The sequence below is a fragment of the Atractosteus spatula genome, chromosome 27 (genome assembly GCF_055471065.1).
Source record: "Atractosteus spatula isolate fAtrSpa1 chromosome 27, fAtrSpa1.hap1, whole genome shotgun sequence".
NCBI classification, from domain to species: domain Eukaryota; kingdom Metazoa; phylum Chordata; class Actinopteri; order Semionotiformes; family Lepisosteidae; genus Atractosteus; species Atractosteus spatula.
The window spans coordinates 3,047,835-3,072,799 of NC_142732.1; the positions used below are offsets into that span (position 1 = coordinate 3,047,835).

General features: G+C 37.8%; 2 protein-coding genes across 4 annotated transcripts in view; one reads left to right on the forward strand and one right to left on the reverse strand.

Annotated features, from left to right (window-relative positions):
* Positions 1-181: 181 nt before the first annotated feature.
* Positions 182-17,159, forward strand: p2rx1 (purinergic receptor P2X, ligand-gated ion channel, 1). 3 transcript variants are annotated; one of them, XM_088906991.1, is made up of 13 exons: positions 182-392; positions 6,557-6,698; positions 7,916-7,987; positions 8,663-8,732; positions 9,950-10,037; positions 10,137-10,217; positions 11,125-11,266; positions 12,279-12,406; positions 13,248-13,338; positions 13,599-13,664; positions 13,833-13,928; positions 15,629-15,674; positions 16,641-17,159. In XM_088906991.1, the coding sequence occupies exons 1-12, from the start codon at positions 256-258 to the stop codon at positions 15,671-15,673; spliced, it is 1,158 nt and encodes a 385-aa protein (XP_088763117.1). In that variant the 5' UTR covers positions 182-255; the 3' UTR covers position 15,674; positions 16,641-17,159. The 3 variants fall into 3 exon arrangements, with proteins under 3 accessions (XP_088763117.1, XP_088763116.1, XP_088763118.1); XM_088906990.1 differs by having other exon boundaries at positions 15,629-15,669; XM_088906992.1 differs by having other exon boundaries at positions 8,663-8,720; positions 15,629-15,669.
* Positions 17,160-23,510: 6,351 nt separating this feature from the next.
* Positions 23,511-24,965, reverse strand: part of camkk1a (calcium/calmodulin dependent protein kinase kinase 1a) — a 67,478-nt gene continuing 66,023 nt past the window's right edge. Inside the window, exon 18 of the mRNA XM_088906993.1 lies at positions 23,511-24,585. Coding sequence (XP_088763119.1) covers positions 24,513-24,585 — 73 coding nt within the window. The 3' untranslated portion in view covers positions 23,511-24,512. The remainder of the gene's footprint in view (positions 24,586-24,965) is intronic.

Here is a 24,965-nt window from a genome sequence, read left to right on the forward strand (position 1 = left end):
AAGCTGAAGTTGAGGTGTCTTTCTTGTCTGACAGATGTTGAAATGTTTGCTCTAAGGTATTTAAACAGGAGATAGTATTTGACAAGTCCATAAGCTCCACCCAACTTAACAGTGGAAAATGGTAATTGGTCACTACATGTGAGCAGCATTATTTCAGAGTCATCGTGTGGTGGCTGGCTGAGAGAGGGAAGGAAGAGAGTGTGTGTGCCTGTGTGTGTGTTGCTCAGGGACCGAGGGACCAGGCTAGCTCCGGCGATGAAGAGGTACCTGAGCCAAGCCCTCTCTGACTTCTTCTTCGAGTACGAGACCCCTCGCCAGGTTCTGGTCAAGGACAGGAGGATTGGGATCGTGTGCCGGCTGATCCAGTTGTGCGTCCTGGTTTACATCATCGGGTAAGGCGGCGTTCCTTTTCGGGCAGGTGGGTGGCATGGGGGCTGCTCTCACAGCTTCAGAAGTCATCCAGATTTACAGAAAGAGCTGTGTGTGAAAACTTAGGGCCTTTTTCAAGAGCGCTGTCACTCGCAAGGCAAGTTGAATCAATTAGTCGTGTTGCAAACAGGGCACAGAAACGGCAAAGAAGTGGACATAAAAACGTATGACCAAGGGGGTTGTCTCAAAACAGGAAAAAATTACTGAGCAATATTAATTTGTTAGATGTTCAAGAAGAAGTTTTAAGTCTAAACTTTTTCGTGAGGCGTCCCATCTTTCAGAGCTGTCCCAATATTGATCAAAAGAAGACATTGGATACTGGATACATCAAGGAGAGAACAGAGCTCCCAAGCAATATAGAAAGCTCGTGCAATGGGAGACTAGCACAGACCACTGAAAAATCCTGAAGTCATGAGTACTGAAAATCACAACAAGAACAAGCCTCCCTCCCCAATTTATTTTTATTTCAGTCTGCTGGAATTTCCCTCACTGTGCTGTATTACAACATTAATAATTTTACCAACTCGCTCATACACACAGAGCTGTTCATGCCCGAAAAATGTATTTTTGAGTCTACCATCTATGGTGAAGTGTTGCATAACTGAAAGCTATTGCTGAAGGTGCAAATAGCAAAGATGGGCTGTTTTACAAAGAAAATATAAATGTGTTTTTACAACCTGACTTCAGAGGCTGTTTATGCTTTGATGTGTACAGTATTTGAGTACTTTCTATGAGGGGGAGTTTAATGGGTTTATGCTGAAATTAAATTTTTACTGTTTTAATTAGTTTTAATTTAATACTTTCACTCTTACTGGGTGATGGCTCTTATCTGGTTAAAATAGATCTGGCTGCCTGGTCTGAAGTTACAAGTTGCCAGTGCTGCACTTGGATTCCCTCTTCTGGCTTCCCAGGGGCCTGTCTTGATAGTATTTCTATGGAACTCCCAGCTGGTGGGACAGCAGAGGCAGGGAGGGCTGCTGCTGCTCACGCAGTCAAAGCCTTGCTGCAGGTAGAGGGGTCTCTGTACCTGTATTATGAGACCTTACAATTGGTAGAAACTTGGTAATTGCTGTAATTTACTTGAAAAAAATATTACAAGCCCTAATGGAAATACAGACAGTATTCTCACTGCAGCCATTCACTTAAAAAAAGCCCTTTTATAGTCAATAATTAAGCTTATCATTGATTGTGAAGGTTAAAATTAAGGCCATTTGTACCAGTGGAAGCCTTAGAAAACACAAAAAAACATAACCCTCAATAACAAAAAAGTAATTAATAATTTATCATGCTAAGTCAAGTAAAACAGGACTGTGCTTTTGCAACATTCAGCTGAAATATAATGTTTAAAGAACTAAGATTTTGCTCAGGTCACCATAACTCAGATACTGGAAGCATTTGGATGCCACCAAAAACACATTTTCATATCTATAATGTAATCTGTAGAAATAACCATTCAAGTGTATGAAAGTGCCACATTCAGTAAATCATCATAGTGCTTCCTTTGGTAGAATCTTTCTTGTTTAGGAATAAATGGGAGTGTCCTTATGCTTATAATGACTCTGTTCACATGAGCTAAGAAGTGCAATGTTTCATTATGGCTCAAGACTACTTATGGATAAGTCTTTACAAATTCTGCAGTGTTGGACATCCTTAAGATCACTTCAGTGAAAGATTGAGCTATATCAATTGCTCCTGCTGTAGGTGCTGTCAGTGCACAATGTAATGCAGGTTATCTATACATTAAAATAAGTATTTATCACATAATTACCTGACAGTACATTATCACGTAATAATAATTAAAATAATAATTTACTGTCTCATAATTACTGGATAATGTTCATGATTTTATTTATTTTTCTTGGTTGCATCAATGTGCTTACATTTACTGTATCTTAAAAGTTCTTAATAAACTGAATGTAAATGAAAACACAGGCTAATGCAGTGACTGCATCAATGACTGAGTTCAGATTTATTCTGCATTTAAACTTCACCTGCTCCTTGTTTTTGGTTGGATAAAAAAGTTCATTTGTTTTTTCTCTGTAAGCTGTTACTTGACCTCATAACATTATTCTGTAGAATGAAATGCCCATGTAGATAACGGCCTACACAAATTAGTTAAAGAAAAACATATCTATCCATTTTTTAACTGCTTCATCCAATTCAGGGTCACAGAAGAGCCGGAGCTCTTTCTGGCAAGCAACAGACACAAGGCAGGATCCACCCTGGACAGGACACCAGTCCATCACAGGGCAGGCACAGACTGCTATTTAAAATTACACATACCTGTATCAGCATAGTTATACTCAATTGCCATTGGCCATTAGCCGATTTTGATATCCAAAGTTATTGTCCCTTAATCACAAAGTATAAATTCTCAGTGTTAATAAATGTGGATCAAATAGATACAAATCACCATTTCTATTAAATATTCATAATATTATAATACAGTCAAAATAATCTAATCCATTAAAACAGTTGCTGTAATACAAATAAATGACAAGGGTAAATGCAATTGGGTCAGTACTGTTTATGCTGTAAAAAGTAATGTGTAAGTAAGTATGTGTAATACAATGAATTTACTACTGAGTTATATATGAGCAATAGATGGGATGTGTAGTATTTTGTGATGTATTTAAATGCACAGAAACAATGCTTGTCCATAAAATGTTTCCCCTGTGGGACAATAAAGTGTATCTTGTCAAATATAAGACCTTATATAAACATATATGAGACCAGTATAACCCAGTGCAGATCAATAGGAATGTGAAATAGTATTTCAGTTGGCTACATATTGATAAACTCCATTAAACCCCATTAAGAAGTCTTATGATAATAAACAACAAAACTTCTTTCTACAGAACCTTGGTAATAACTTTCAGAGTTTCTGACTGAAGAAACCTGCCCTTGCAGTTACAGGGGTGTCCCCATTTTAGCCACGAAGATGAAGCTTGTGACCACTACAAATCAAACTACTATACAGGTTAACAGCCGCAGACTGCTGTCAGTGCAGATCCTCTACATAAGAATACCAATTTTACAGGTACATGCTTCTGCATTAGAATGGGGTGCAAAATGTCCCCTTCATTTAGATTAAATCTCCTGATATTTGTCCAAAAAACTTTTTTTTAAAATTTAGCATGACAAAAATCTATTTTTATTTAAAAAGTATTTTATTTGAATAGAGTGCTGAGGCATTATAAAGCACCATATATCAACTTAGAACTGTTGAGTTAATTATCAGGGACTGAGAGTTACCTGAAAATCTGATTTTGTGTTGAAGATCAGACCTCTAAAGGGACATAACAATGCAAAGGCAGAGACTATTGTAATTTTCCTTTTTCAAACATCATAGAAATCAGGACCTGCAACGATCAGGGTATCCTTTTCCTGCCACTTGCTGACAGGTTGAAATTGCTTTATGTTCTAATTCCACGTTCATAAACTGATTTGCTGCTTGTTGTGGACGTGTGCTGACATTGTACAGGATAAACGATGGTGTATGTTGCATGCAAGCTGCTGCACAAACCTTTACTGGCACAATTTAATCGCTACACTGGCCCCCTCTTATAGATCTTAGATAATTTTATCATTTCCTGATAAATTGTAATTCTGAGAGATTCACCAGCAAGTCTTCACCCGTTTTTTGTTAACAACTGCAGCTGACAAAAAAGAAATGAGAATGTATCTCAGTATTTTTGGTGAAATACCACACTTTTAACAGCTTGTTTTATCATTATTTCACAGCACAGGAAGCCCAGTAATGGAAAATGTTTTATTATGAAAACAGCTTTGGAATTTTTTTTTAAATATAGATTTTGCCAAATGTAATGAAGTATAAAACACGTTGGTTCCAGTCATCTTGACCTATCTTACAGACGTGTATGTAAAGAACTAAAAAAACAGCACAAAATAACTTTTTTTCAGTGGGCAAACCAGAAATACTTAGTTTGGTACAGGATTTTGGTGGTTATTTTGGTGGTTATAAACTTTAGTTATATGCAAGCTGATACTATCAATTTCACAATCCACTGAGTTTCATTTGTCAACATATTTTTAAACTGTTAAACTTATTTGAGCAACTAAAGAAGTTGCTTAGGGATTTTTCCTAGAAACAAACTTAACGTATTTAGAGAAAATAATGTGCCGTGTATTCTCTGTTCTGTGGGTTGCACAGAATAGTAACTGAGTACTTTTTTCAGGTGCAATCCAAGTTACAAAATGTCTCCGTTACAGTACTGTACCACTATCCTAAGTACAGGCAGTGCTTTATGCAGAACCTTAACTTCCCTTCTAACAAGAAGGGGATTCATTAATTCACATACTCGTGTATGTAACACTTGTGGTTGGTTTAAATGATCTATTTTAAATGCCCTGTACAAAAAGCACTAGGTGTGTGGGTATCAATATGCTGTACATTCTTAAAAAAAGACTTTCTGTGATACTTGAGAAGAAACCGAAGTGAGAGATGTTCTTTCAAACTTTGTTTTGTTTATATTTACACAGGGAAACTACAAAAAAAAAGAACATGAAAAGATATTACAATTCAGAGGAGGTCAAACTAAGACATTTGTTTAAAAAAACTTTGGTACAAAGATGAGGTGCTTGGGTTCACAACTTTTACTTACTCCATGCATTGCTGCTCTCAAACAGAAAACTGAAAGCCATTACTATCAAAGCAAGATGGTTTTAATTTGTATATCATACATCATTTGTTTAGAATTATCATTATTATTAACAGCTGCTTAATATACTGTACTGCATATGTAGTATGTATGAGTTGAGCACATACTATGGTATATTTAGATTTGTAGGAAGTGTTTAATAAAGTTACACATAAATGATTAATTCTTAAATTACAGGCAGAACTTATCCAATTTAATGCATGTATTTGGATTGAGATCTGGTAAATGGGACAAGTGTCTAAGGGACAAATGCTCAAATTGGAAGAATGAAATTAGTGGAGTGCCACAGGGATCACTGTAATTGATCATTGCTTTTGCTAATTTATGTCATGTCCACAGTACATTTAAAACAGAAAATGGAAGCACTTCTTTACACAAACCATTGGAAAAAAGCTATCCCGTCCACTTCAAGCTTATACCCTGGCATCTTTCAAGAAATGTGTGGATAAGAGCCTAAACACAATTAGCTTTTAGCAACTAAATGAGTCATACAGGCTGAACGACCTCTCATTTGTAACCTTTCTTATTTTCTTGCTTAATAAACATTGATGCCAAAGCCATGCTCTTTATGACAATCCAGTATTCTGTGCCACAATAAAGGTGGAAAATGTTGCTTTGTACAATTTATTTGCCTCCAGTTTCCCCATGTAGTTAGTGAGCTTCGTCAAAAGTGTTTTTTGAAAGAAACAGGTAAAGGATAACTCGGTTGCAGGTTTCTTGGGAACTGCAGAGTCTCAGATTATAAAATGCGCCTGCCAGAAAAGAGTTGGGATGTGGTTTAGATTTGGACAGTCAGCTTTGTCTGCTGTTACCAGCTGCGGTACATTCTGTTATGTGTTGTGGACATTTCTAATTCATTCCTACAGTAAATCTGAGGAAGTGCACACATCATTTGTAACTGTCAGCATGGCTGTAGGTCTTTATCATTAGAGGTGACTGCTTCTGGTGATGTGCCCAGAAATGAAATAAGTTTAGGTACTGTACATCCTTGATGGTCCTGGTAAACTACCTTGTCAAGAGGGAGGCCTTGTTTCCCAGACATTTTATGTTTTGTTAAGAAATGACCATTTACCTGGATCCACTCTGATCCAGTAAACCAGTTGAAAAAGGTACTCTAAAACTGTGGCCAACATCAAACAAGATTATTTTTATAAATAATAAATCTGCATTATACCCAGGCAAGCTAGGACTTATGAAATGAAACACTGACTTACATGTTGACCTAAAACCTGCACGTGCTTCCTTACATCACAAGAGCCTTAATGAGCCACAGAGACACCCAGGTATTTAAATAACTGGTTTGAAACTGAGGTACCAAATATATTACAAGCTTTTATTGTAGACCGCGCTCTGCCATACTTTATTCAAATAAAAAAAAATTTTCCCAGTTTGTTCATACAAAATGAGCTTTACAGGGCAAAACAGCTTCTGTTTCCTGTTTGCAGGTGGGTGTTCATCTATGAAAAAGGCTACCAATCAACAGACACGGCACTTAGCTCCGTCTTCACGAAGATGAAGGGAATCGCCTACACCAACGAGAGTGGCGAGCGGATCTGGGATGTGGGGGACTACGTCTTCCCACAGCACGTGAGTCGGCCAGGGTAAATGGGAAGTCCTCCCAGCTTCTGCTCATCCACAAGAGAATGGCTAAATATTAGACTGACAGTTTCTTCAACCTGCAGTGGCAAAGACACGCATACAGTACAGTATGTTTGCTCAGGCATTGCAAATGAAATGCTGTCTTTGCTAAGCTTTGTTGCTTAAGCTAATGTTAGGTGGTGCCTGTTTGCCTAGCTGACTTGATTGGCCTATGACACTATTAGTATGAAGTAACTCTTTGATAAAGCACATTAATGATGTTATTGGGGGACGTAATGAAAAGAGTCTTAGGTACTTTTTTTCCTACAAACTTTTCAAAAGAAGAACCTTAATTGACCTTTAATTATTTTCTCTGCATCTGTGCAGGGTGGTAATTCGTTTTATGCATTTCTTGGTGTTTTTGTACTTTTGAAGTCGACTTGTTCATGCAAAATTTTGTCTTTGCTCCAGTGACAATGTACAACTTAAAAGGAACTATTTCCTAATCTGTAGGATGTCATCGTGGTCATTGACCCCATACCCTCTTCTAGGCAGTTGCAGTTTTGTTATAGTTGGAATCTAGGCTCAAAAGTGCTTTGTGCCACTGCTGCATCACCGATGAAAGGTTTCTGGGATATTGTCAAAGAAAAGGAAAATTTTCTTTAGCACAGTGCACAGTACAAGAAGCTCTTGCAGACCACAAGAATATACACTGAGAGGCATTGAAAATGCAACTAATGGAATTGGAAAACAGAAGTTCAGGAGGAGGTCAAGCTCTCATCTCGCCCTCGTCTGTCTCCCTCCCTCCCTTTACTCCCCACCCTACATCTTTATCCTTGCAACAGCTCCCTGGCCCATCCTTCATTAACGAGGGGGTTACATCTTATTGATGTGTTGTCTTTCTACTCATCGAAGTGAGTTACCCCGATGAAACGCCCTTTCTCTGCCTGCAATGGAATTTGATCAAAGAACTGAACTGAGTACCGACCAAAAGCATCTTCTGTGTTTTGAATGCATCTCGGGATATACAGTACAGTATCAGCATTGTGGTCATACTGTATGGAAGCTACAACACACCATAAAAGCTATGAATCATGAAAGTTCAAAGAGCTATCTTTATCAAATTTGTTGTTGATGATGATGATGATGGTAATTTATAACTATAAGGAACATGATTGATACAGTATCTTCCTTGTTTTACACTTCTTGCCATCTCTCTTATACAGGGGTCAACCTCCTTTGTGGTGATGACTAACTTCATCATGACTGCTGGACAGAAGCTGGGCTATTGTGAAGAGGTATGTTAGCACATTGTAGTATCCTTAGTGCTTTGTATAATTTTCTTGTTGACCGCAAAATTATTAAATACAGTGTATGTTGGTTACTATTCATTTAATAAGGTAGTGTTACAAAAAAATGATCATGTTGGAATTGTACAGTATGTATGTGAACAATTCATCCAACATGTATCAATACAAGCTAGACAGGAGATACAAATAAATGGTAATGCACCATATTATAATTTAAATTGTTATTCTCTGATATGCAGATCCAAAGTGTATACTAACTATGCTAAAATATTTGGGCTTGTTAACTCTAATTTATTCAATCATATATAACATATATTTACTTTTTACTAAACGTTACTCCTCTGGGTCATCATGTGAACAGTATTTCTTAACTTTCCTAACTTCCTGAAATGTTCCATGCAACATTTATACATCTTCTCAGAGTTTCCATTTTTCTTTTACTTGTTTCTTTGGCATATCTCACCTTAGGAGCTCCACACCAAGTTCTATTGTTTTTTCCCAGATTATGATGAGGATTTTCCATGCATATGGACAATTCCACGCAAAAAAGCTCCATAAGAGACATCTTTAATTAACCACATCCTAGCAGACATGCGTGCAAAATCCAGTGTCAAAATCAATATTTGTTGACTTTACTGTGAAGTGTTTTTTTTTATCTTTCAGCCTAATGGCATGTACAAGTGTAAGTCTGACAGTGACTGCCAAAAAGGAGATTACAAACGTACGGGACACGGTAAATTAATAACGGTCTCCAGTCCTCCACTGCAGTGCGACAGTGGAGATCCAAAACGCTGCTGAAGCTAATTTTGTGATTAATTGCTCTCTGTGCTGAAATGATTCTACAACTTCAATCGCACACAGGGGCTCTTGACAACTGTTATGGGATTTATTCTCAGAGAATTAAAAAACAGACTACAGACAATTTTTAAAAAGTTAAATTTCTTTAAAGAAAATCAACATTGATACAATAAAATGTGACAGTTAAGATGGATACCCAGCAGGATGGGTGTCACAAGTTCTGTATTCCTATGAATCTGAATCCTGTTAGATTCAAATCGATTCAATGCTTTATTGCCAAATTAGAATTTGCCCCATTTCACCTAGATAGAAAGATGATGAAGATAACAACAAAAATAAAACACATATTACACTTACACAGACCATATACTGTAATACTTGCAACTTCAAGATCTACATATTGAGTTGCTCAATGACCTCTAGATACAGTAGGTGCTACTGCATTTGATTTCAGCAATTCTATTAAAAAGTACAACAATAACCCAAGCGGTGTAATTACAAAAGGAAATAATAATGAAGTACCATAACATTAGGTTACAATTCGGCATGCAAACTTCAACACAACTACAGTATGTACTGTATTATTATTTCATGAGACATTGTGGCATCACATTGATATAATCTGTATATATTTACTATTTCTGTTTAAATTTCCATGTAATTGCTATCAAATCCTCAATGCTGCATGCAAATCAATATATTGCTTGCTGCTGTTCTGCACAAGGAAAATGGCATGATTTACAGTACAAAAACTGAAACTGCAACCACAACTGCACAGCCTGCTTTTTAGCTTGCAGAATCTAGATCAGCCGCTAATGCCTTCTCTATTGTTCTGGGTTTGACCACAACCACACACACTTGTGTCATAAAACTGCAAAAAGTCAATCTCATTCTAACTGCGTGAAAATGACATTAAATTAAATAGCTTTCTTAATTAACATTTATAAGATGAAAAGTCACCTCATTTCTGTTTTGAAAAAAAAAAGTCCAAAATAAATTGCATTGACTCTTCCAGGAGCATGTTGTCATGTGACTTAAATGTTGGCATTTAAGGGTTATGTAGCTTTTGGATGCATTCTTATAGAAGTATTCTGTAATGGCGATCACAGTGTGACGGCTACATTTATCTGTCTGTTTTCAAATGATCCTCAGGGCAGATGACTGGAAGGTGTAACCAGACAACCAATGCCTGTGAAATATTTGCATGGTGTCCAATTGAAAATGACCACTATATTCCAGAGTAAGCCATCATATATTGAAGTATTATTGTTTAAAACAATATGAGTCACTGATTCTTAAAAAGGCATTTTTTAATCACCATTTATACATTGTTTTTCAGTCCACCCCTGTTGCTGTCAGCAGAAAACTTCACTCTCTTCATCAAAAACTCTGTCACCTTCCCTGTGTTTGAAGTAGTAAGGTACTTTGCAGAAAGGCATCAGTTCCCACTTGATATTCCAGTATTCTTCCACTGAATTGGATGGCTCTCAAGCTATTTGCCTTGAATGAAAAAGACTACATTTTTCTAAACAGTTCTGAAAAAAAAAATCACTTTTCATACATGTAGTGTCTCTTATGAGTTGTATACAAAAGGTCCTTAAAATCGCAATGAAAGTTCCCTGGAATTTAGAGATCAAGAATTAAAGCTGCAGAACAACAGGAAAGCAAGCAGGTTGAACTGTATTTTATCTCCCTGCTGTTTCTGTCCAAGTGATTTTTGTTTACTGTGTTTTCCCCAAATATGGGAATAATCTGTTTGCTCTGGAATGTGACCTGAGCTCTGTACAGGTCACAGAAAACTTTCACAAGGGAGAATACATTCTAAGAAAAAAAATTCTAGAGGAGTGAACGCTTGAATTTTGTCCTTTTGAGGCTATGGAAAAACTTTAAAATGGGAACTTAGCTACCATACGATAAAAAAAAATGCTACTGAAGATAAAGGCATACACTGCAAAAATTATTCCTTTAGTATTCAAAAGTTGTTTCACTGAATACTAATAACAATCCTTTTATAATTCTACTGTATAAAGTAACCAACATTAATAAGCTGGCAGTGCTTATAATAAGAAAGATCAGTATATTTGTGCATTGGACCTTTATTTATATTTATGTGTAGGCACTTCTGTACAGTTGGACAAAAAGGCATTTCTTTGTTAATCTACAGATTTTGGAAAATTCAGCCTTTACTGCCTTCCATGCCTTTGTACTGTATGTACAAGCAAAGGTTTGGATAAACAAATTGTCTTTAGGGGTTTATTGTTCACAACAGCAAGGCCTTCTCCGTGGGAGACAACGGTTTCCTATTGCTTTCTCTCTCTGCCTTTCAGAAGCAATTTGGTGGAAGAAGTTGACTCCAGCTACCTTGCGAATTGCACCTACCACAAGACCAAAGACCCTGTGTGCCCCATATTCCGACTGGGAGACATTGTTGAGATGTCAGGCTTTACTTTTAAAGAGGTGGCTCAGGGGGTATGTCTGCCATCTAAGGAATATTGTCTTTCTGTCCATGCATCTCGACTATCTTTTTCTTAATTTTCTTCACCACACAAATTTGGTTTACCATTGGCCAATTGCATTTAAGATTTGAAAGCAAAACTCCACATGGAAAAAACACTCTTTTCAAGGCACAGCCAAGGTGTCTAGGGCTACAGGGTGTACAGTACGAAAAAGAAACTATGAGACATGTAATGGTTATAAGAAAAAGGAGAAAAAAAGAAAACCATGGTGTATTTCCAATGCTATTCTGAAAGAAATCTTCTGGGAGCAGAATGAGATTGAACAAATTTGTATTTCTTTTTTCTCCTCCTGAAGTACTATACCACAGCACAGTGCAATTTTAAGTTTAACAACCTAATCATATAGAAATAAGTTTGGAATGACTAATTACAGAGTTTGGATCTACAGTATCTTATATTCGTCTACACCAAATCCCTCTCTTACAGACACTCTCAGGTGCCAGGTGTGTCAGTTCCATTCCCCAGTAAACAAGATGCATAAGTGGAAGTTTCAAGCCTAATATATACTGCATATTATTGCATAGGTAGGAGATGTTGCTCAAGTTATTGTGTGTTTTACAAAAGCACTAATACTGTCTGTACTCTGCTCATATTTAGGGCTTATGTGGGTTTAGATTCTGGGTGGGGCATTGCTGTTGTACACTTGCTTCAGTGAAATACGCAGTTGTGTAAATGTGTACAAATGTAAGGCGCTTTGGATACAATTGCTAGCCAAATATTTAATAATTACACGCAACATCTCATGTCTTATCTGGTGATCTTCCCCTGGGTTATTCAGATCCTCTACTTGGAATTTAGGCATATTTAGAGAAAGAGAAACTATATTTTAGATGAAATTGCAGCCAGGGCAGAAACAGGTGGAATGTTATCCCTTTTCCTTTTATATTAAGAATGCACAAACCAGATATGCGGGTTAAATCAAGCAATAAATTAAAATGAGCTTCCAACTCTTTCTTTCTGTGCAGGGTGGGGCAATTGGAATTCTCATTGAGTGGACCTGTAATCTTGACTGGGCTGAGCATTACTGCAGGCCACTGTACCATTTCTACGGGCTCTATGGAAATGGAAAGGTGTCCAAAGGATATAATTTCAGGTATGGAAACCAAGGCACAGGGACCTAAAAGCAATGTAATTGAAACTTGCATACCTTGGCGCATCTGAAAAGGAGATCCCTGGATTCTAACCCAGTCTATGTCATGAGTACAGAACAGACTTCCCAGTCAATAAATAGAAATGTGCCAGTGTGGCCAAGGACACTTGTAAGGGAAGATATATCTTTTCTTTTGCAATCTTTGAACATTCACGTTGCCTGCAGCTGTTCACAGACAACCCGATTCTTCTTTTGTGTGATTTTATGGGGTTCCAAAGGAATTACTGTCAATAGTAATCTGTATCTGGAAATATTCAGTCATAATATTTCACAATATTGTTAAAAAATAAACTATACAAGTAATATCTAGTCTGTAAGAGAAATGACAACTTAAATAGGTATATAAACCTCCCATGTAATATTTTCCATCAATCATCAGCCTTTTTGCCTGTCATAATTACTGTTTTTTGACATTGTATGAAACATGGCACAAAGCGATGTGGATTTCCTTGCTTTTCATCACTCATACTCTTTGTTTATGCAATACTGTATCTCATCTCATAACAAAAGATTACCTCTTTTCTGTAAAGGCAGAAACACAAACCTGAAGACCATTCCTCTTGGAATATAACTGATCTGTGTACTTGCTGTTCTGAGGCAAAGGGGAAACATAGGGAGGTGTTTGTTTTCTGATCTAGCTGTCATCTTTAAACAGAACCGTCTGCAACAGTAAACCACAGAAGAATCTGTTTTTTAATGAACAGTTTCCAATGCAATCACCTGCTTTGTTTTTATTGTACCTTTATGGACCTCTGAGTTATTTGTTCTTTTTTTGTGTCTTTAGATATGCTAAATATTACATGGAAGACAAGATTGAAAAAAGAACAATTACCAAGGTGTTTGGGATCCGGTTTGACATTATTGTACGAAGCTTGGTAAGCTCACTTGTTCTTTCAAGAACACTGGTACTGTACCTGGAGCCGTGCCTGCGAGCTGCTTTCAAAACAGCTTTGTTTATTTGCAGAAAAAAGGAAAGAAAGCTTTGAGAATAAAGCACAAGGGTTACAAAGGAGGGAAAAATCTGTGGAAAGCAGAGAAAAAAAAAACCTTATAGCCAGTGTAAACTCTTAAACTATGAGTATGAGAACTTTTGGTCAAATTAGAGGCTGATCCAGTTGTTTTTTTTCTTCCTCAGGCCAGGAAATTTGATATCATTCCAACACTAACAACAATAGGCTCTGGTGTGGGCATTTTTGGTGTGGTGAGTTACCTGTTTGGTACATTTCAGAAATAAATAGAGTTATCCCTTATCCTTACAGTAACCCTTTCTTTCACTACTGTAAAAACACTCTGAAAGCAGAGTTTAATGTTGTACTAATGCTGTACAATTCTGTGCAATACACAATTTAACAATTCTGTTTTCTTACAGGCTACTGTAGTATGTGACCTGATGCTTCTCTACATTTTACCAAAGAGGGATTTCTTCAAAAACATGAAGTTCAAATACAGTGCAGATCATGGAGAGGTAAGTAGCTTTTAGAACAAAAACTAGCTGTGCCAGAAGGGAAGTCCTTTAGGTACTGCACAATGGTAGCTGGTGTCATGTTCATGTTTAAGAAAGACCTGTGTCGAAAATATTATCTGGAGAATCTGATGGACATTTCTCAGGGCTATAGTATTTTTCTCTTCTTTGTCAGAGATTGTTTTCTCCACAAGGTGGCGACAGAGAGATAGTAATAAACTTTGGTGCAGAGAATGTGACCAAACCAATGTAGGCTTCTATTTGATATGACTTCTGCTGCACACATTCAAATTATTTACATTGCAGGAGCGCTAGTAGTGTTTTCTACGGAGTACATGGTTCTGGCGTCTTCATATAAGCCTTCCACTAAAAGAGAAAACAGGTTAAAGCTGAAATAAAAACTTGTGCGTTTTAAGAAGGCAGAAGCAGTAGTCGGGAACGAACAGTACTGAACGGCATAGAGAAACATGTAAGGTCTTTCAATATTAGAGAACTGAAAGACATAGAAATGTTCTTTTCTTTTACTGCCAGACATTTTATTACCAAAAGGGGATCTTTGTTTTAGCATTTTGGGCTTTTTTCCTTTGTTCTGCTTGTTTAGTTTCTGAAACCAAAAGGGAACTATTTCATATTTTTCAAAGCCCTCATGGGGCTGCTGTTTCTAAGCCTTCACATCTACCTCCACCCTTAGCAACTGCTACACTGTGCAACAGGCTATAGGCATCATTTTCCAGATAGAGGTACAGTAATCATTTATTTTATTGTCATTTAAGATAAGACCTATTCCTAATCGGAGATGAACCAATAACCTTTACAACCTAGTAAGAAAAAAACAACATCGGTTTATTGAATGTATAATTTTCCTAGGTTTATCAACCTCAAGGATATACATAGAAACAGTCATGTTTGCTGATGTTTACAATGTATGTGAACATCTGTCTTTCAACATAAATGCATTTCTGCACTTTTTATACATGTATGTGCAGGTTTTATTTACGCTATATATACACTAAAGCCTGTTTTTTTCTCCCAGTGCAAGCCTCTAGGCCGCGGCTGAGGCAATACCACCGAGACGTTTCAGAGTTCGCTGAGCAGTGGTTGCTATGGCAACGTGGTTTCGTGCTGACAGAACTTATGTCTCTTTTCAGAAATCTAAGGGCAATTTTTAACCTAAAGCTATACTACCCACGAGCTCTGAAGATAGAAATAAGCAAGAAGTAGATTCTCAAACTGTAATTTGGTGTTGCGAGGTCGTGAAATGCGTGGCTTGGAACGGGCTGAAACCCAAAAGTCACAGGACTACAGTATCAGTCAATCACCACCACCTCCACACGTAACTTTTCTGAACTTGTTTGTTTGAACAACTAATGATCTTTTAAATGCTAAATTTAAAGCAGAACTCTGAAACACACAAGCCTTGCGTTGATCAGATTTCAGAAAGCTTCACATCTCACAGAGTGTGAGCTGTGGTTTGCTGTAAGTGCTGGGTACTGTGTTTTGGCCTTAATGCGCTGAGAAGGGAGCTGCGGTTTGCCCAGCAAATGCGATTTTTTTTCACCTAAAAGCAGACTGCAGCCTGTTCTTTCACAGGTTGGTGAATTCTGTAATACAGCGGAGTGGAAGCATTGCACACCATCTGATGCCTGCTCTTTTATCTTGTGGGAACAGCCTCGTATTTATCAGGACGTGCTTCTTGTTTTCAGGGCCAGACATTGCATCCAGACAAGAAGCAAAAGGAAGACGAGTAAGGTACTCTCTGCACACATGTTTATGATAACACAACACCTCCAGTCCCTTAACCGGTGAGGCCTCCTGGGTGAGGCATCGCCACATAACACATTACAGCACTGTATCACCAAATAAAAAACACTTTTCCTTTTATAGCTTTCAGTTCTGATGTATAAATATATGTCTGCAGAATCTCACATGCACTCAAATGAGAATTACTAGAAAATTTACCATTAATCATAGTGTATTTTTCAATACCTCTAGGACTGTATGCAACTAATATATTTTCTATATTGTGCTTCATCTCAGCTGAACTATTGAGTTGACTAATCCTAATTAGTACGCTTAACCTAATTATCCTTCTGTGCGCACATGATTGTTCTAGTAACTAGAGATCCTATGATTACTGCTCGTTCCTTCCAAAATTAATTCTCAATGACCACCAGAAAAAGAAAATAACAAACTTGGGCTAAAATGTATGCAATTTTCATTGCTGGGTACAGACCCCCCCACTGTGACAAAAAAGTGCGATGTTAATACGAAAAGTATTCTGAGAAACTAGTGGTAGTTCTCTAAAAACACAAAGCTGAATTTGTAAATGACTAATTGTCTGCGTAACCTCAAAATCTAAGCATCTCTTGTCTCATAATGAATGTACCTGGTTCCGAGTTCTATTAAGGAGGTTTCTACAGTGTGTACTGTCGTGGGTTCCCAGGCCCGGTTCTGGATTTTACACCAATTATGCTCTGTTATGCAGCTGACATCATAATAGGATTTCTTTGAATGGTTCGACTGTTTTAAGATTCTGGATGTGTGTGCGGTACAAGTGTACTGGAAGAATGTTTCCAGGACAGGATTGAGATCTATCTTCTACCCTTTTGCTTTTAAAACTGCAGTTTGAAACCACAATTTCTTAAGAAACATCATTGTTGGTTAATAAATGCTACTGATAAGTCAATGTTAACAAACCTTTCGTGTGTGTTTCAGGAAGGAAAGGTGATAGTGTAATCAAGCCTCAGAGAACAACATTGCTGGATATTCATATTCAAGTACAAGAAGGGACAGACGGGAGGGAGAAAGACATTGCTCACAACAGAGAAAAGGAAGCTTCACCTGGGAAGATTAAGCAGTGTTAAACTTGTGTAGACCTGTATGCGAGTGGTGTTTATTGAGAAAAGGTCTTTTAGTCCATGGACGTTTGTTTGTATTTGAAAATCAGAAAGTGTGTAAGTGAAGGATAAACTTTAACCATTTCACTATGAGGCAACCATCTTGTTACTCTACTGAAGAACACTTTGGTTAGATGGTAAGACATCTCCTGCAGCACACTGAGAGTAAGAGTGCTTTGAGAGGAGTAGGCTATATTGCAAACTGTGGCTGCTGTCTCATGATATTACCCGTTTGAGTCACATCACGACTTAAACAATTGCTCGGGACAGGTGCAGAAAGTGTTTTCTAGGAAGATGCCCTCAGCTGAAGTAAAATAAAATGCAGATGTTTTAAGTATTTTATAGACTGGAAATCTGTATTTCAAATGGACAGATAAGAGGTAAAGTGCACTTCAGCTGCACTTTGTACCTGTTCCAGTGAGAAAGATGAAGAAAGCCCTGGTTAAAGCTCCAGAGTTGACAGTGACACTGTATAAAAGGTCACTTAACCTCCTTGTGCTCCATGCAAAAACTAGGTGCTATGGCAAGAGATTCTGAACAGCAGCTACTTACAGTATGCATATTTTATCCTGTAAATGCTGTTTGTAAAAAACAAATCATGGCAATACTCATTTACCATTATTAGTATTCTAACATCAGCCATACCACTTTGCCCTTGTTGCTTTGGGAACTCCTACTCTCCAGGATGGTACAGGAACAGAAAATCTGCAATTTAAAATCGAAAAGAGAAGCAAGAAACACGCCTGATAGCACCAGTAGGTTATGAACACCTCTTTATTGTCTTCTCCGTATATCTAGTGTACAAAAGCATGCAAAAAATAGCCTCTTTATATTGGTACATATTTACATCATAAGAGTTGCATTTCAGTCCAGTACAGATGCGCCATGCTTCGTATAAACAAAGACAACCTACAGTACATTCATAGTGATGCATTTACGGTACAGCCATTTAAACATACAGCAACAGACACCTCAACCACACACACACGTAGAACAGTTACATATTGTATGATACATAGCAGCAATGCTAAATTACAATGTTGACTTTCCTATCCACTTAAATGTTTTCGTGTTTTCATTAGCCCTCTGATTACTTCGTAAAAAAACAGTACATTTTTAGTTTTGGTTAAAAAATAAAGCGCAATAATCCCACTGTAAACCCACATGACAGTCAGACAATAGAAAACACAATTTGGGAATGCAGGAAAAAAATCCATATAAGGATAGAAGGACAGTCTGGGGAGGAATTACAGTGAGGTTTGTGCAAAAGCCAATAAAAAAGCAGAGCATTCCTGATTCCACTTAACATCTTTTTTACCTTTTCTTCATCAGTGACATAAGGAATGAATGTGTTATTAGATTAAAATACATAAGGAATGTAAAGGGAAAAGGTAACAAAAATGAGACAGGCTTTAGCAGAAGACTAAATTGTCTCTGAAGACACCAGCTCTATGAAGATAAAATATTCCACCTGAGACATTTTCATCAAGGAAACCCGTTAGCAGATAGTAATATCCAGACTCAAGAAGCTCATTGGGCCAGAGCTTAGTCCAGCAGCCTGAGGGTGACTCCCAGAAAGAACAGGACACAGGATCCCCAGCAATGCTGGAGTCCATTCTTACAGCTGGACAGAGCGTTAGCTGCTTTTCACAGCGGTAAGAAACAGAATCATCTAAAGAGACTTCTGATTCTACAGCATGCGTCTTGCATCTGCTCTGACCATTCTGAAGCAAAATGGCCATCTCAACTACCATAAAGTGTGCACAACATCAAATGATGTTTCTTATGAGAACTATACTGTATATATGAAATATATACTATTAGATTCTTTGTTTTTTTAGATCTTGTGTCCCCCTTTACTGTTTATGAGCATGAGCTTGTTTTGTTTTTGTACATAACACATAACCATCCCAACCTCTAGCACCTTGGAACTTGTTCTTCAAAACTAGAGAAGGGGGGTTTTGTGCCTACTGTCATCATTTTCCTTCCAGATTAAAAAATAATAACCCTTCCAATCCTTCCACATTCTTCCTCACGTCACGAGGCATGTTAACAAGGACACCTGGAAATAAACTCATTCGTATTGTTAAAAAAATTATTCAAGACCAACCTCCAGAATACGTACAATTAAATAAATAACATGGGATTTGAAGAGGGAGAGATGAAAGCAGATTGCAATATTTCTATTCATTTCAAAATGGTGGCCATGAATCCTTTAAATCTGAGATTCTTGCTTTTGGAGTACCGCTGTGGCTGCAGGTTTCCGTTCCTACTAGGCCCTTAATCCCTAGTGCTAATTGGTTCCTGTAACTGATCTGCTTATCAGTTTACTTAGTTTTTTATTTTAAAAAAATATCATAAATAAATTGCATTATTTCCAGCAACCTGAGCAACTGTATGCTCAGTGTCAAGTCAGAATTTCCTCCCTTATTTCTGAACAAACAGCCCTTACCAGGTGAACAGCTGATGATAGATATAGGTGGGAATGACAGAGTGGTGTTCCTTCTGCTGGTTCATTATTATTCAGCTTCCATACCTGAATGAGGACAGTCCTGAAACACTCATTAGCACAGGGATGGCAACAGTTAAAGATCTCATTCAGCTTTTTAACAGCTGAAACATTGTTCCCAAATGAAAAAGTAAAATAAATTAGTCTGTGATTAATCACTCAGCTGGGGCAGAAACCAGAAGATACAGGGGTTACCTAGGACCAGGACTGAGAACAACCAACTGTACTGGGGTATTTTTATAACCAAGACCTGAATTAGTAAAAAAGCCTAAACCAGCATGTGAATCAGTTACTGGCACCACTCAGCAACAGGTGATTAAGGGCTCAGTTGCAGCTGTTACAAACACCAACTGTGGTGGTTGGTGGTTCTTAGTCTTGGTCCATGAGCTGTACTCAAGCAACAAGATTAAGAACCACTGATTTAGATTGTGGTTTCCTACATTAAATATATTTGTCCCCTCTGGGGAAAAAAAGGCCTCTGCATAGCCAGCTAATGTCCAGGAAGTGTGGAGGGGAAGCATATTAGTGTAACACACAGTGCCTGATAAAGCACTATAAATTCATATGTACTGTACAACACAATTGCATCTCACCACTTTACTTTCCTCTCATTCTGCTTGGAGACATTTTTTCTTAATAAAGCAATAAAAAAACAGTAAAATGGGGAATAAAAGATGAACTAACTGTAAATTATTAGCTTATACATTCTTCAGTATTACAGGTCATTGCACATTAAACAGCTTTTAATATAATTTCTATATACACTATATTCCATGCTTGAATAAACAACCAATTATGGCTTGTACTCGGGTAGGGATGTTAAAGGTGAGATCCATAAATCTGTGATCCCCCCTACTTTGATCTGCATCTGCCCGTAGGAAGATCATCATCAAGGAAAAAACAGTTGAATTTCATGATCCAATGGTCTTTTTTATCACACAGGCTCTACAGCAAACTAAATTCAATCGACTAAATTCTTTTCAGCACTAAACAACCGCATTTAGTGTAAAATAAATCCCTCTTTGGCCTACCCCTAACACAGTTTTGTTTTGTATTCAATAGTCCTTTAGAAAGCATTTAACTTTTTGCGAACTTAACACCCTTCATTTAGAAAAGCCTGACAGTGTGATCAAAAGTATGAAGTTCCCTTTTGCATTTAACACAAAAATCACAGTTTTCAGACTGATTTTGTCATTTTCGTACTTGAGTCAATGAAGGATGAAGTCAGATAAGGAAAACTATTTTACCATTAATTCTGTCAGAGACAGAACCAAGGTCCCATGTCCATTTCACTGGAAATATCAAGACAAAATGACCATGAAACATCTATTACTTGTCCCCCAACAGCTCTACAGAAAGCACCTCCCCTGAGTTCAGCTTCCTCAGATTACGAGCTTAGAACCATCAACCCCAACAAAGCAATATCCAAAGTCCAAGAGACATCATGCAGGATTTGACTTGATCATTTTTGTGGTTGCCAATCAATGCATCACTAGAATGAGGACATTGTGGAGAATGGTTAAGACTCCACAGGAAAGGGTCATGGGTTCAAATCCCAGGCTCACCCTTGAGAAAGGTACAGTACTTTATAAAATATAAAATGTATAGTTAAAAAGTTAATAATGTTGTAGTCTGCACTGCATAAAAGAATCAGCCACCTAAATTACTAACAATCATGCCCTGATTTGAATAGGAAACCGTATACTGTAAGTCTTGTAATTGCCAAAATACAAAGAAAGAGTAGAATATTAAACCTGTACTAAATAGATACACAGGGTTACTACATGTAAATACATGACAATTTCACACTACAGCAGATACTAATAAAATTCAAAACATTCATTTCAAGGTTTTTATTCCTGTTATTTATTGGTTTTCATTTACATATATTAAAATGTGCTGTTCCTTTTCCATGGATTAATATATCACTCTAATTGTCACATTCTAAATTGCTTGCTTGCACTGAAAATGAGAAGCAACAGCGCTTCTAAATGATCAGGCTGTGTGTGTTGAAACTGTGGTGAAACAATAATTATGAGAGCCAGAAAATGAAATACAGTAATGAAAAAATGTACAATGTGTATGATGCATTAAAACATACATAAAAGTCCTTAATGCTGCCTCATGTCAATTAAACATTTTTGTATCCAAAAATAAAAGATTATCCCGATTTAAACATTTCTTGTAGACGTTTGTTGAATTTTGTCAACACCATGTGCTTATCTAGTCTTACCATAACTACCAGCTATCATGGTCACAGGAAACTGCAGGAAGTGCACACACACTTTTCAGGAAGTGTTAGGACATGAGGCCACTGACTCTCAGCTAACCACTGCTAAAATTAAACACAAGCTCAGTGCAATGCACAGCATGGCCGAGTGCATAGCTCACTAGAGGTAACAATAGTACACAAAAAACAAGAAAATCTGTGTAACCTTTGCAAACCTGAAGATGTGATCACAGTTAAACAATGGCTGGAGAATTTCCAACGGCCCCTTCAAATGGCTGTTGATGTGCATTTTTGCTGCAGTCTTATCAATGATTGAGTAATCAACAACGTGCCACTTTGTGACTTGTGCCACTTCTAAGAACCACTGGGGTGGAGATTTGCATCTCAGGGTTTGAGATCATGCCCTAGCTTTACTACAACCAAAAATACTGATATCAGAAGACCAACACTGCTTTCTTTTATAGCAATACAAGATCCATCTCATCAAATCTCATTTTGTTTAAAGCAACAAAATGTCAAACCATACATGTGGTTTCAAATGAACCCAGACCCCATTAATGATAAAATGATAAGGGAATAAGCTACAAGTTTCATTTCAATTCCTGTGGACAAAAACAGCTGTGTATTTCAATTTGCTGCTGTCAAACAAAAGAGTCTTAAGCTTGTACTAAACCCACTTAAGTGCATCAAGTAATTTTCCAGGAGTGCTTGTGCAATTTTTATTAGCCTAATTAAATAATTTTGTACAAAACAAAAATTATCCCAGGGAAAAGGAAGTCAAGGGAGGGAAATGCAGGTAATTAAAACAAATTGAAGGTATTTCAAAAACACTTTAAATCTAGGACACTGGTCATAAGCTAGGGACATGTTCGGATCTCAAAACTATTTCCCTCACTCAGTGTGTTTAATTATTGTATTTAAGCAATGCTTTTACATTTGTGATTGAAAGATAATGATATTCTACTTGAAATCATCACACACTTCTGCTATTAACAAGCTTTCATTTGAACACAATATGCAATCACTGGCAATTAGTGGTAATGACAAATAATCTCCCTGTGATTTGAATCGAATCTGCCAGCAAACAAAACCATGGTTCCAAGAAAAGGCTGTAAAGTTTTGAAAGCTGTTCATTTTGATTAGGTCCTGATTGCAGGATTACGGCAGCCAAAATGAAAGAAAACCCTTTCTTTGTGCTGTCACTCACTAAGGAAAAAAAGCCTTTTCTTTAAAGGAAATGAGTGCTGCTGATTACGATGACTAATATGGGTGCCAGTGGCATCAGCTTTGCAGTTCTATCCCATCTTTCTAACAGTCCAAGCCAAAGGCTGTATTGCCTCCCCCCAATTTAACTAGGGTTCATTTACAGAACACTTTTCAGATTTTTAGATTTTCAGAGCTGTGTAAAGCTCCACAGCAATAACCTCTCAGTATTTAAGTAAAGAAAAAAAGCTGCAAAAACACTAAAGATGTAACTCATCTTGAAGGTGTCAGGAACCCGGAGCAGCCCTGCAAGCACAGGGCACAATGCAGGACTATGCCCTGGTCAGGATGCCAGTCCATGGCAGGACACAGACACAGGAATCATTTAGAGATACTACTGTAACTAACCCTGCCAGCTAGTCTCTGGAGGTAAGAGTAAAACTGTTCACTGGAAGAAAAGCTATGCAGACAGAGGAAGTATGTGCAAACTCCATGCGCAAAGTACTATAAGCCAGAACAGAACCCAGGACCCAAGAGCTGTGGGGTTGTAGTACTAACCACCATATACTGCACGAAATTTCCTTACTCATTCTTGGTAATAATTCAGAGACTGATTTCAGTATAACTCTGATGACTAGTGAGCAACCGTGAATTAAATACATATTAAAAATCACTAAGTGACTACATGCTGTACATACAGTCTGAGCATTCCTGCAATGGTTTCCATGAACATTATTTTTTTTTGCTAACACCTATTACACTATGGGACTGTGATATGTATGGCTAACCACTTTGCAGCATTGGCCTCTGAGATCTGGCAGTCAAATAGAAGCCTTTGGTTTGGCACAGCATTTGGGTGAACAAGTTCCAGATCATTGCAACTAGAGTGAGAATAGATGGAAGGTTCCAAGTCAACTGCATCAAAATACAATAAGAGTGCAGAACAACGGCAGAGCTAAACTGGCACTAGGAAGACACCTTCTCCTAATCATGCTGCTCAGTATTTAAAAAGGAGAACTCCTAGTTACTGTACAAGTACGGTAAGGGCAAAGTGGAAATAAAACCCACAGGGTGATACTTGTGTACATTCTTCAGAGTTACAAGATCACCAGGGATGGCTTTCCAGAGAAAAGAGAGCTTAGGAGAAGGTTATGCTTTCTGTTTGAGGGGAGAGACGCAATGCACGTTTTTGACCTTTCCCTCTCAAGGAATGAAGGAGCAAACATACCCCAGGATGGACAACAAACAAGCATCCACATGACTGCGAGTACAGATCTTTCAAACCAGTTAATATAGATGCAAGCCTTTGCTTTGAATTGCAGGTCTATTTGGGAGTTACAGTAAGTCTCCATGAATTCTCAGCCAAAGCTGGGGCTAGGATTTTATAAATAAAGCTGCCAAGATATCCTTGAACTAATAAATGCCTTCTGAGCAATGAAGAACTGCCAAATGTACAAGCGCATATTTGGATAAGGCTAAACAGAGACACAACTGCAGATGAATACAGTCAGGTGTTGTTAGATACCACAGGCAGGCAGTAATACTAGCAGTCCCAAAGCACCGGTAAACCTTTCACATGACAGCATTTCTGTGTTCTCTCCAGACACTGGAGGTGGTTTGTTTTTCCACAGAGGAGGGGGCAAATTATAGCTGGTGTTAAGAAGGAAGGACATACTTGATGAGGACTGGGGTAGGGGGAACAGGATTGGATGAGCAGCCCGAATCAGTCAGAGAAAACAGCAGCTCGCTCAGGAAGACGGCTCATCTTCCCTCACATCGGACAGCTCTGCTTCCCTGCTCCCATCACTGCTACTTTCCTTCCTGCTAGAGCAACAGAGAGGAGAGACAACGTGCGATTAATGCAGTGCACCAGGCTGGTGAGATTGTTCTGCTTCAGCTCATTAGATCCAGGCCAAAAAGAAACTCTGCACTTTGCTGTTTAAACACCTGAGTCAAGCACCCTCAAAAAAATACACAAATAAAAGTCAGGGCATGATGTCAGAATCCAGCCTGTTAGCAATTAATCATTTACACGACATTCATACTATATGAAGTGGTGATACAGAACTTTGTTCTCTCCAATAAGCAATGTTTACCAATCTTCTGATCAGCTTGCATTATTGCACAGGCAGTGATAGTATCATTCCCGATTTGTCTGCTTTTTTGCTGAAACCGTTTAATGGAAACTTAAAAAGAAAAAT

Coding starts and splice junctions, on each gene's coding strand:
- p2rx1 (XM_088906990.1), top strand. CDS start 256: ATGAAGAGGTACCTGAGCCAAGCCCTCTCTGACTTCTTCTTCGAGTAC. Junction 393..6,556: donor GTCCTGGTTTACATCATCGG/GTAAGGCGGCGT, acceptor TCCTGTTTGCAG/GTGGGTGTTCATCTATGAAA. Junction 8,733..9,949: donor TTACAAACGTACGGGACACG/GTAAATTAATAA, acceptor AATGATCCTCAG/GGCAGATGACTGGAAGGTGT.